Source organism: Ceratina calcarata, unplaced genomic scaffold (genome assembly GCF_001652005.2).
Source record: "Ceratina calcarata isolate Rehan_Ccalc_2016 unplaced genomic scaffold, ASM165200v1 scaffold369.2, whole genome shotgun sequence".
Classification (NCBI taxonomy): domain Eukaryota; kingdom Metazoa; phylum Arthropoda; class Insecta; order Hymenoptera; family Apidae; genus Ceratina; species Ceratina calcarata.
The window spans coordinates 1198522-1210053 of record NW_017160008.1 but is presented as its reverse complement, the minus strand read 5'-3'; the positions used below and the strand labels follow the sequence as shown (position 1 = coordinate 1210053).

At 49.2% G+C, this 11532-nt stretch overlaps 2 protein-coding genes across 4 annotated transcripts in view; one reads left to right on the top strand and one right to left on the bottom strand.

The window, feature by feature from the left end:
* The first annotated feature begins 814 nt into the window (after positions 1–814).
* LOC108625755 (protein OPI10 homolog) lies at positions 815–2582 on the top strand. Its single transcript, XM_018026011.2, has 3 exons — positions 815–991; positions 1300–1429; positions 1497–2582. The coding sequence occupies exons 1-3, from the start codon at positions 962–964 to the stop codon at positions 1925–1927; spliced, it is 591 nt and encodes a 196-aa protein (XP_017881500.1). The 5' UTR covers positions 815–961; the 3' UTR covers positions 1928–2582.
* Positions 2583–2797: 215 nt separating this feature from the next.
* Positions 2798–11532, bottom strand: part of alpha-Man-IIb (alpha-Mannosidase class II b) — a 51310-nt gene continuing 42575 nt past the window's right edge. For all 3 annotated transcript variants that reach the window (XM_018026009.2, XM_026814169.1, XM_018026010.2), the window contains one exon: positions 2798–7315. In XM_018026009.2, the coding sequence (XP_017881498.1) occupies positions 4704–7315 (2612 nt within the window). In that variant the 3' untranslated portion in view covers positions 2798–4703. The remainder of the gene's footprint in view (positions 7316–11532) is intronic.

Genomic DNA, 11532 nt, shown 5'->3' with positions numbered 1-11532 from the left:
CATTTACTTATTATTTAATCAATTATTAGGTTAATTAACATTTTAAAACGTTTTAATTCTAATGATTTTGGGGTTCATCGTGGCGCCATCTAGCGTTCGTGGCCGCGAAAGTGCTTGGCTCCGATGAGTTTGGAGTTCATCGTGGCGACATCTAGCGTTCACGGCTGCGAACCCGTTTTTCTCTCTGGTGCAGCAATATTGGAGCCAAGCACTTTCGCTTTGGACAATACTTTTCCTTTTTCGTCAATTACTTCCAAACGGATGGACTTCGGGCGACGTATATAGGCTCATTTTGTAGGGGACGACGAGATCTACGATTTCTGTGTAAAAAGAATTCGCTAGTGCCAATAGTTAACGAGTTACAGACGAAAAACGAAAAACGGTTTTTTGCAATTTACTCGCAAACTATTGACGCTAGTGCAAAATTATTATATAGGAATTGTAGATCTCGTCGTCCCCTACAAAATGAGCCTATAGACGCCCCCCTAAGACCATCCGTTTGGAAGTTATTGGCAAAAAACAGAAAAACAGTTTTTTGCAAATCACTCGTTAACTATTGGCACTAGCGAATTCTTTTTACGCAGAAATTGTAGATCTCATCGTCCTCTACAAGAAAGGTCGTATGCAATGTTCCCGTATCTCCAAGGATTTAGGAGTTATTGAGGAAGAACGAAATTTTTTGTTGAAAAGCAAAAGTTCTTGGCTCCAATATTACTGCACCAGAGAGAAAAACGGGTTCGCAGTCGTGAACGCTAGATGGTGCATACACAGTGTAAACGCTAAGAAAGTCGAACTGAAAATGGCCTACGAGTTTCCGCTCGTCGTGTTCGAGTAAACCGTGACAAACATAATTCTCGTGTTATCGTGAATGTTGAGATCGAGAACGCGACGTACACGCACCGAACCTTGGATAGAACCCGACAACTGGAAAACTGTAGAATGATCTAGACTTGACATAAAGATGCTCGGTATAATCGTCTCTGGTCGACTCGTAAGTAATTTATGTTTTCCGATACAACTACCGGTAGTCTGTACTGCTTTCAACGTTAGACTAACGTTTGAATACGAACGAATCATTCTCTGCGGCTTTATTGACATCGCACATACAACCTCGACGCTTTGCCTTAGCCTACGACTAATTTCTATTCCGTTCTCGATTAGTATTTCATTCCTATTACATCCTACAGCCCCTCTTTCCATCGTTCATTGTAACGTTTCCCGTTTAATCGAAAGTGTCGAAAGCATCGAACGATACAAATTTTGGTTATACTTAATACCGTACTCTGTGCGTTTAATTAGGTGCAGACGGATTTCCAACAGATCGGGGAAAATCAATTTTTAATAACAGTACCTGATGCGGATAATATAAATCATATAGTACTGTTCCTCACGGGTACAATACCATTTCCCGATGGAACAGGCGGAGCAGGTATGTTTTACAGCAATACAGATCAAACGATTCTTATCTCACGTATGTTTCATAATTGTTTCTTCAGTATACTTCAGTTGGCCCGATCCCACTGCGCCGCCGAACTGGCAGTTCCTTGGTTACATCTCGAATGCGAAGCCGTCTGCTATATTCAAGATATCGACGTTGAAGAAGAATCACGAGTTCGAAAACAGTAACTTGGGGATCTTCGGCGTAGGGAAGATATCCCATGTGGCGCAGATCGGAGTATCCGTGGATCCGATCGCAGCGATCGAGCAACAAGCAGCCACCCTGGCAGCGACCAATACAAACTCGTTTTTAGAGTTCGTGCAGAAGATGCTGACTAGTTTCTTAAACTACGTGTCGAGTTTCTCCGTGACTCAGGCGCAAATGACGCCGAATCCAACGGAGAACTTCGTACCACTGTCTACGATTCAAGGATGGTACGAGACGTTCGAGAGGAGATTGCAACAGAATCCGAACTTTTGGAAAGCATGATGAGAAACTTCCAGGACAGTTCGTTTCCATTTTCACACAACGATGCGATACCTTTTGCCAGCGTGCTCGATATGAGACGAAACGTTTCGCATCGTCCAGATACAGACATTTCGTATTGTCATTGAAACGTATGATAATAAAAGGCACTGTCTTTTTAAATGCAAAGTGTTTAGCTTAAATACTTAATCGCATTCTCGTACTCGTACGCTCCCTGAATTTGTTTCGCGGAGAAGTGGGTCGGTTCTTTCAATATGATTCATTTCGTTTCGAAGAACTGTGTATTCGCGGTGTGTCGCGTACGTAGTAAATCACGGTAGAACGAGTGGGAATTGGAGAAACGACAGTAAATACGGATACAAGTTACGCGTGTCCAGTGCCTTTCCTTCCGTTCTCATTCGTTTTACGTTCATATTATATAATATAAAACATGTGAAACGAATAATGGATACTAAAGCTAACTTTCATTTCATCGATTGAATTCAAACATTTGTATAAGGCCGATCATACAGTTGTAGTGTGCAAAGCGAGACGAAATTCTGTAAAGGGAGTAACTAAATTGAAATGGCCATGCTGAACCTTCTAACTCAATGAAGGGAAAGTTAAACTTTATTATAATGTATGTTTGTACGCAAATAAAAACTTTTTTTGATGTATACACAGAGTTATTCTCATACTTAAAATCACTCAAAGTACAAATTTTAATGATATAAAGCTTTAACTCGAACGATCAATAATTTGGGGAGCGGGGAATTGATTTTATTTTGCATCTTATGAATTACCTACACGACAAATGAACAATAGGAGACACGGCGAGCAACGTTCGATCGTACTGGCTGCACGGAGAGGAGTCAACAGAAGCCAGCTCGACGCTGTTAATTAAAATACGTCAGTTACTATCTTTATTCAATAAATATAATCGTACATCGTAACGTAAGGAATACCGTGGTGTGTAATTGTCCTCGTCCGCGGAGACGCGTCCGCGCCCCAACGATTTGCAAATATATCTCTATATATAATATATTTTAATACACGTATGGTGTACACCCTCGAGCGACCCCGAGCGTGCACTGCTCTACGCGTATGTATACATATACCATCTTTAATAATAGATCTTTCTTCTCTAGAGACAGCACAAACACATAATATGTTACAGTATCGTTACAACGACAGTCGTTGCACGAGTTTCCGGCGAACGTCTTTCGATCCAATTTCCTCGACGTTCTATCGAGGAGTGCGACACCCAGGACGCGATGAGACTCGCGTGGAAACCCGCGCGACGCTCTCAATCTCCGCTAATTAAACTAATATTTACACGAGTCCGTCGCACGGCAAACGCGCCCGATCCTCGCCCGAATCTTTTCGCCTTTCCAACCGGATGTACGTACGCGTAGCAAAAGTAAAAAATAGGTACTTCACAGACCTCGAGAGAGGCCCCAAACTAATTGGAAATCGTGTCCTCGCTAGAAATTGGAAGAGCGTTGGAAGTCACCGGTGATGTATTCTCGGTGTTCATTCAGATTTATCGGTGGGTCGATCCTCTTACTTTTGCAATTTCGTCGCTCCGAGAGGGAAGAGAGAGAGTCCCCTTCGTAAAACGTTTCGCATACGAAAATAGGTGTATACCATTTACATTATATTATCTCACGCTATCACAATATATGTATGTACGGTCTAAGGTAAAGTCCTGGCTTGATATGTACAATATAATATATATATATATTATTTATAGTTCACAGTATTTTGCACGATGCCCCGTTTCGATCCGTTCCGTCCTATGAGACTTGTACTTATTGTCCGATATAATACTCCGAAGCTAATGAAAAAAGTAATAGTGGCATAATTCTGTGACAGAGTTTTGCTTTTGATTCGATCTCTCGACCAAGAAAAATAGAAATCTCCACAAGATCTTAACGCCCTGATGATATCTAAACGGAGCATCCTGCGATCGCCATAATCCCATGCGCCTGTCGCGAACCAAGTCCTAGAACATTTGTACACGTTTTCGAGTCTGCAATGCACTTTGATCGTTTGATTGTGTCGTCGGTAAGTTCTGGCGCGCCACCGAAGCCTGATCTCCAGCCGCGGGAGTTCCTTTCAAGCCCTTTACGAATAGAAATCAAACGGAAGTTGCCGACGTAAGATGGACGTTCTACTCGCGTGGAAATGCCGTGTCTGTGTCATCCGGGAATGGGGGAGGAACGTGTCAATGTCACGTTCTCAAATAATGGACGTAGACGCGGCTTCGGAGGCGAGTGGTTCCCTAGTGTCCCTAACGTCGACTTCGTACGACTGACCCAAGGGGCACGGGAAATTATCTCGAACGGTCGAAGAAACCTCTCTTCCCTTCTTTGCGAACGCAAGACCCAATGGAAAAACGTGACCGAGTACGGTGATTCGAAGTATATGTATAGCGCGTTCACGGTATATGCGCACGGTACGAGCCGATCTGATGAGCGTCTAGTGTGTACGCCGCATCGACCGCAAGGTAAAAAAGGGACGCGAGGAACACGGTTCCAGCGACCCCGGAATGGGTACGAGAATATTCTGTCCACGCGGCATCCGAACGTTTGCGGGGAGTGCGCGTGGCAGGTCTAGTTCGCGTCCATAGAAGACCCGCATCCGATGAGCGACGATCGCAAAGACAAATATTATCCGTGCCCGCGTCCGAGGGCGGCCCTTTCGATTCCAGTGGATCGTACGAAGACCCGAAGAGGTAGCATCTGCCGAGGCAGTGTCCCATTCAGAACGCAGGCGAGCGCCCTGGCCGAGTTCGGGATCATTGGACGAATTGCACGTTGAACGTCTCGATTTCCATCGGCCGAAGGCTGATCTCTTGGAGGCCGTCCTTCAGCCTATGCTTCGTCTTCGTCCCCGTCAGCGAGGTCTTGGTTACGTTCAGATTCGGCAGCTTGAAGAACGACGTTCCCGAACTCACTCTGTCCGACAGCGGGCAGTGTTTCAACGACACGTCCGCTCCCACGGAACAGCTGTAGCCTTGCCGGTGGAGCACCATCAGCGCACTGTTCACGGGGAAGTGCGGCAGCTTCTGGTCGTGATTGGTCCTCAGGTTCAACAGATGCAGATCACACGGGAAGCTCTGAGTCATTAACCGAACTTCTGGTGCCATCGCGACCTCGGCCTCCGTCCCGTCCACGACGAACATGTTCACCGGATAGTTGAGAGCGTTACTGAGGTGATTCGCGAACAGCGATGGCTTCGAGTACTTGTCTTTCTCCCCGACGATGTCTTCCAGCAACAGCCAATGCTTAATTACGGTCCTACGATTGTCCAGGAGACCTTCGCCCATCCCTCGCGAGTCGTCGTACAAAGTTCTGCGATCCAGCATCACTTCCAGCCATCCCGGTTGATAGCTGGCAGCTCCTTGGCAGTGGTTCACCAGCAGCGTGAGCCTGTGGTTGTTGTCTTCTATATAGGCCATCGTCGTGATGGGAAAGTAGTTGCCCTCGATGCCGATCCTCTCTATCTTCGTCCTTTTGATCATTTGAAGACCGTTCAAGTCGGTGTAAAACTCCGGCGTGTCTCCGTTCACTATGTCCGTCTGTAGCCGCATGAACATCTCGGTCTCTCTGTTCTTCGGCGGCGTCTCGAAGTCCACGATGTTCCTCAGATAGATCGCCTCGCCCAGTCCGTCGTCCCTGTGATAGATCGCAACGTGATGGGTCAACAGCTTTCCGTACTCGACGGTCAACCGAGAACTGAGGCTCCCGCTGACGATGTAGATCTTCTGATGGGGCGTGTATGCCTCGAGCACGTCTTTGTCGGTATCCTTCAGGTTCGGATCGGGCATGAACAAGTACGCTCCGCTGTGAAATTGTGCGGACGGATAAGCGGCGAACTGTATCGCGCACTGCATGATTTTGCCAGTCGCTTTTCTGGTGACTCGCTTCAGGAAACCGGTCTGACCGTCGAACAGTAACTTCATCCTCTGATTCTCGAGCTGAACGTCGCCCACTTTCATCGGTTTTATAGGAAACACGTTGTCCTTGCCGCATCGGCTACAGTAAACCGTGGAAATAGCCTCCACGGGCACTTTGTCGGTCTCCTGAAGATGGTAAGTGGCTATCGCGAGAGGTTTCAGCTCGACCACGAACAGCAGGACGTAAACGTCGTGAGTGATGCTGGTGGCGTTCATCACCGGAGCTATTTGATAGGGAATCGGATTCTTCCACGGGTCCAGAACTCGAACCTTGTACGAGGTCACTTTCAGACTGATCACTTCTTGCCTCGGCTGAGCCAGAGGGTTGAACAAGACGATCTTCTTCGTCTCTTGACTGGTTAGTCCGACCGGAATCTTCTTCGGTAACTTTTCGTAGCTGTCCCTGTCCGATTCCGCGAGAACGTAAACGGAGTTCGGTTTGCTAGGAGTCCCGGCGAGGGACTGTATGGCGTAACTCTGCAGGCTGGTCGTGTCCGAGATGGATTCGAACAATTTCAACGCGTAGTCCTTCATCACGAACGACTTCGAGGTGCCCGTGATGGCATCGTGGTGTTGGAACAAACCCAAGTTCCGCCTGGCTTTCACCAGCTTTTCGAAGTACGTCTCGTACAACATGAAATCCTTGCTGGTCTGTTTGGCGACGTTGAACGCGATCGTATACAGGATCTCCGCCGATCTTAGGTTGGCCTCGAGTTCGCGGTCTAAGATCTTCATGTACGGCCTGGTGGTGAAGTAACCGCTCCAATACGCTGCCCTTCCCTCGCTGAATATGTCCGAGTAAACGAAGAAATCTCCTTTGAGCGTCGGGAACGTCTCGACGCGTTTTCGAATCTCGCGAAAGTAGTCCTTCGGTGTGCCGAACACTATCTCAGCGTTGTACTCTTCCTTTCTACTGTTGATATAGTCCATCAGTATCTTGTAGTTGGTGTACTGTTGGTCCCATTCGATCGCGTGATCGTAACGGAAGTCGTCGCCGAGAGGCATCAGTACCACGTTGTGCGTGAACAGAGAGCCGGTCCTCCAGTACTGTTCCAAGAGCAGCTCGGCCATCTGTTTCACGTTGTTCGGCGTGATCTCGACAGCCCTGACCGAGTACTCGGTGTACTCGCCGCGGATCTTACGAAAGTCGAAGTTCAGACAGACGTGAGGGTGAGGGCCGCACGAGTGCTTTATGTTGTAAATGTCGAACGGCTGATTGTGGGTCAACATGCCGGATTTCCCCGTCTGATCCCACGATTGGAGCCAGACGAAGTCGCCGTACTGCTTCTTCGCGAACCATTGCTTCCACGCGTAATGGATTCTTTGGATTACCGTGCCGGAAGCGCCGGACTCTTTCAGGAAGTACGGGATGGTCGCCCCGTGACCGAAAGGGTCCACCGACCATCCCGATTCCGGGATCACGTCCAGGTTCGTCTTCAACCATTGGTGACCTGCGGAACAGAACGATGGGAATTAGACCGAAGAGAAAAATTTCTTTAGTTCGAAGTTACATGTTTCGAAATTTTGAGGAACGGTGTTATTGTAACGCGATAAAGAAACGAAGTACGATTCGATGAAATACGGGAACGAATCCATTCGACGGCCATCAAATAAAAAAACTTGACCGATTGGATGGATCGCAAAGTGTCACAGGGTCCGTCCTTACTGATACAGGATTCTCTGACACGATTTCTCACGGCGGGGTCTCCGTTTCGATACGTGGTCGGCAGCTGTAATCGCTGCCTATTTATCAGTTCACGATCCCGGCCCTCCGAGCATTCCTCACTGGCCAGACGAACCCCGTGCAACAGCGGGGAGTTAATCCACACCCGTTGCCACGGGATAGAGACTCCTCGATCGACGATTTATGGGGATATTGCACGGCGTACAACGCCCGTGGCGACTAAATAACCGTTTCCATTAATTATGTTGCGAAACCTGGTCGCAGCAGCCCGGATCAGACCCGACGCCCGAAAATCCTACGAGTCGACGAAACGCTCCGCTTCACAGCGACAGGAATAAAAATACGTAGAAGAGAGAAGTATCGGCCTCTTCCGATGTCTTTGATTCGGGCGAAATAAAAGCAACAAGTTGGCGCGAGTATTTATTATCGTTCCGTTTGCCCGCGGTTCTTCCGTCTGACCGATGCGACGCCACGCCACTAGACGAGTCTGTCAGTAGCGGAGGTCGACGCTCTATCGAACGAACCAAGTAGTCGCGGCCCGTGTCGTGTCAGACGGCCACTAGTGATGCGAGACGTTTTAATTAAGGTCAGTCAGCCGAGCAGCGAACGATCAAAAACGTTTATACCCTGCCCTTGCCTGGAACGTTTCACCCTCCGCCTTTACACCGATCGAGTCTCATTGTTGGAATAAAAATTTCACGCAGAAACAACGACACGCCGCGCGATCGGTCTTTTCACGTAATTACTTCGTTCCATGCAATTTTCATTTGGAAGGGCGAGGAAAATTGGTTTGACACCGTTCAACGGAACGAGCTCATTTCCCACGTTCAACCGGAGTTCGAGGGTGTCGATCGCGAGAGCCGGGAATTAGTCTCGTCGAGTTCTCGCGAAAAGCCGCCCCTTCAGCGATACTTGGCCGGGACCAAGTTCGAAACTCCGTGGAATTAAAGTCCAGGAACCCCCCGTTCGATTCGATTCGTCGTCCCTGTTCGATCCCCGTGGCCGAGCCCTGAAACCTCACCGCCGCCAACTCTTTTCCAACTTGTTCGTCGCCCGTCCTACTCCCCCCCGCCCATCGTCCTTTGTTCTCTTCCTCGAGCCTCGTCTCATAATTAAACCGCGAATCTTTACGCAAACGACTCGGAGGAAGGAAGGAAGTCGGCAATTCGGGACGTCGAATTTACGTTCGTCGTGATCCAAGTTTTGGATCGACGGGAATTAATTTGGTGACTCGATGCGTCTCGTCGCGCGTAAAGTCATGATCGGAGTGGAGCATCCGGCGGCTGAGCGTGGCTGAACGGTTCGTCGGGCCACGCCTCGCCTCTGGCCCTTCCGTCGGGTGCCTCTACAAAAAAATTCGATCGATCCGGGGAAGGAAACGTTTCGTTCGGCCAACGATTCTGAGTCTTCGAATCTGCAGCCTGTAATTGCAAACGGTACTCGGGAGCGTCCGCGATAAAGCGAAAGCCCGCAGAGGCGAGGGAGGAACGCGCGATTCGTGGCTCGAGCCGGCTTCCTCGAATAATTGACGCAATTTCCTCGCCGCGACCGCCGATGACTCCGTGCGAATGCACCGAACGGTCCACCGGAACGGTAACGATCCCGGCAGTGGTGGACGTCAACATTTAAGCACGCTCCAACGATCTCGAGTACTCCGCCACCGAATCGAAAATACAGGAATTCCGGGCGTGTTCGCGACGACCGTGCCTAGACGTCAGGAAACTGGAATTAGTTTCGAGCCGAGCTCGAGAGCGTCCTCGGGGCTCCGGTAATTGTTCGATTCGCGAGTACGCGGTCGACTTCCAACCAACGAATACCGAACCGCGATATCGTCGATAACGGGTTCTCGTGCGTCTGACACGGTTCCTCTCGAACTCGCACGATTCTTCCCAACAGACGGATCCCGATCGGGTTCCCACGAAAGTAAGGAAATCGGTTTACCCGAGACGGATAATTGATTCGCTGGTCGTTACGGCAATCGGAGCGGCGAACAATGGAACGGTGTATTACCGGGCGGGTCGAACCATTGACCCCGTGCACCGTGGCGATAAATCAATCGTCCCATTGATCGAACAGGTGCGATCGGAATTAGACGGGCTCGCGATCGTAAATTACCCGACGCGCCGATCCGCGTTTACGATCCGTGACGCTCGGATTTGTCGCAACGAGATGCATAATTCAAACCTCTGAGTACCGTTCGTCCGGTGCCTCTCGGTAAATCTTTTTCACGACCGACTCTCGTGATTCCGACGAGCAAAGGGAATCGATCGAGATTCGGCCGTGAAAACGGGGCGAACGAAGGGCTAGTCGTTTTTCGAGGGACGTTCGGAATCGCCGCGACGCGACACTTTAATTCCCGCGCAATTCAGTGCGACGATCGTTCCTTTCGCGAAACGCAATTAAGTATCGCCCGGGACCCGTTCTCTTTCCGCCTCCGAGCTCGATCTTCCCTTTCCCCACTCGAGGGTCACGGGGCTCGGAGACTCACAAAGGTGGTCGTTCCGCGATGATACTCGTCACGGCTAAAAGTAGAAAGGGACGAGTTAATTACGAGTTCGCCGCGGGGTAGTTTTGAAGCGATCGCGACGAGGAGCTGCCGTTCCTCGCCCCGGGATCCGGGACGGCAGAACTGATCCGATTAAGTGGAGGGAAACTTGCCCGTTCGCGAATGTCCTTCGCTCTCTTTTGAACGAGGCGCGACGTTCAGTTGCTCGCGGAAATCATTCAGAAGACGCTTCCGCAGGAAATTATAAAAATTCCGTTCAAACCCGACCTCCTCTCTCGATTTCATGGAAAAGTCCGAAGGGGAGAACGGAGGAGAGAGGCGAATCGAACGGGAACTGGATGCTCCTCGTATCTCAGCGAACTTACACGCTTTATACCAGGGAAGGGGAGATGTTCTCGGGAGGAGCGGTAAGAGGAGAGCGTAAGAGATCCGAGTCGCAATATCACCGGCAGGACTCTCGTTCGATTCCCTACGTTTTCCAGCGGGCAACCGGAGTAAACGCGAAGGGTGGAAGGAAGATTCCGCGATGGCACACGCGACCATAAATGCTTTTATCCCGCGATATTTACGCTGGATCTAAAAGATACCCGTATTTGGGTTCTCTCTTCCCCTCTCGACTCTTTTCCGCGTGTCGGTTACGTTCGCGGAACGTATCCACGGTTTCCCGAAGAGTAAACGGGGCGTCTGGGTAAACGCGAGTACGAGAACGTAAGAGTATAAAGACCGGATACCCGGCAAATTAAAGTTCCGCTCGGAAACGCTGAAACGCTTTCTCGTCCGAAAACGAGCATCCATTAAATTCGCCTGCTTCTCATAACTGAAACTTCGCGACGACCCGGTGCCGCGTAGGAGGATCGACGGAACGGAAGCCGGAGATGCGACACGAATTCCACGGAAATTATGTGGATTCGGCCGTATTAACTTCCAATTATCGGGGACATCGAATATGTATGCGACCGATTCGCGTTTAGAACGCTGAATTTGGACGCTGGGCGCGGTCAATACGCGTGGCTCGCGGCCACCACGCCGCCGATACGCACGCACAAACCTCACCTATATAGAAGTATCGGCAAATATTCCATGCGTGAATACGCAATGCGTTGCCAACAAATCCACCCCCGTTGACCTCGTCCCGTTCGACTACTTCCAAACCGACCCGAGCTGATTAACGCACGGTGAATTCTCGCTCTCGGCGACGAGATTTAAGGATGTATTGGCTATACAGTCAATCCCAAAAGTTTATGTACCTTAGAAAAAGGTACTGACGTCCTCTACAAGAAAGATTTTATGTATTTTTCTTCTAATTCGAGTATTTAACAAGTTACATATGATTATTTGGCATTTTATTGATGTTGACAAAATCCGACCATCCCAGCCTCGAAACCGCGAACTTTTCGCAAAAAATTTCGTTTTTCCTTAATAACTCCTAAACTGTTGAATCTACGGGAAAATTGTATAGAACCTTTCTTGTAGAGGAT

Excerpts from the sequence above, each read along its gene's own strand:
- LOC108625755 (XM_018026011.2), top strand. The coding sequence starts at position 962 with ATGCTCGGTATAATCGTCTCTGGTCGACTC. Across the intron at positions 992-1,299 it reads TAATCGTCTCTGGTCGACTC|GTGCAGACGGATTTCCAACA; the intron begins GTAAGTAATTTA and ends GCGTTTAATTAG. Across the intron at positions 1,430-1,496 it reads CGATGGAACAGGCGGAGCAG|TATACTTCAGTTGGCCCGAT; the intron begins GTATGTTTTACA and ends TTGTTTCTTCAG.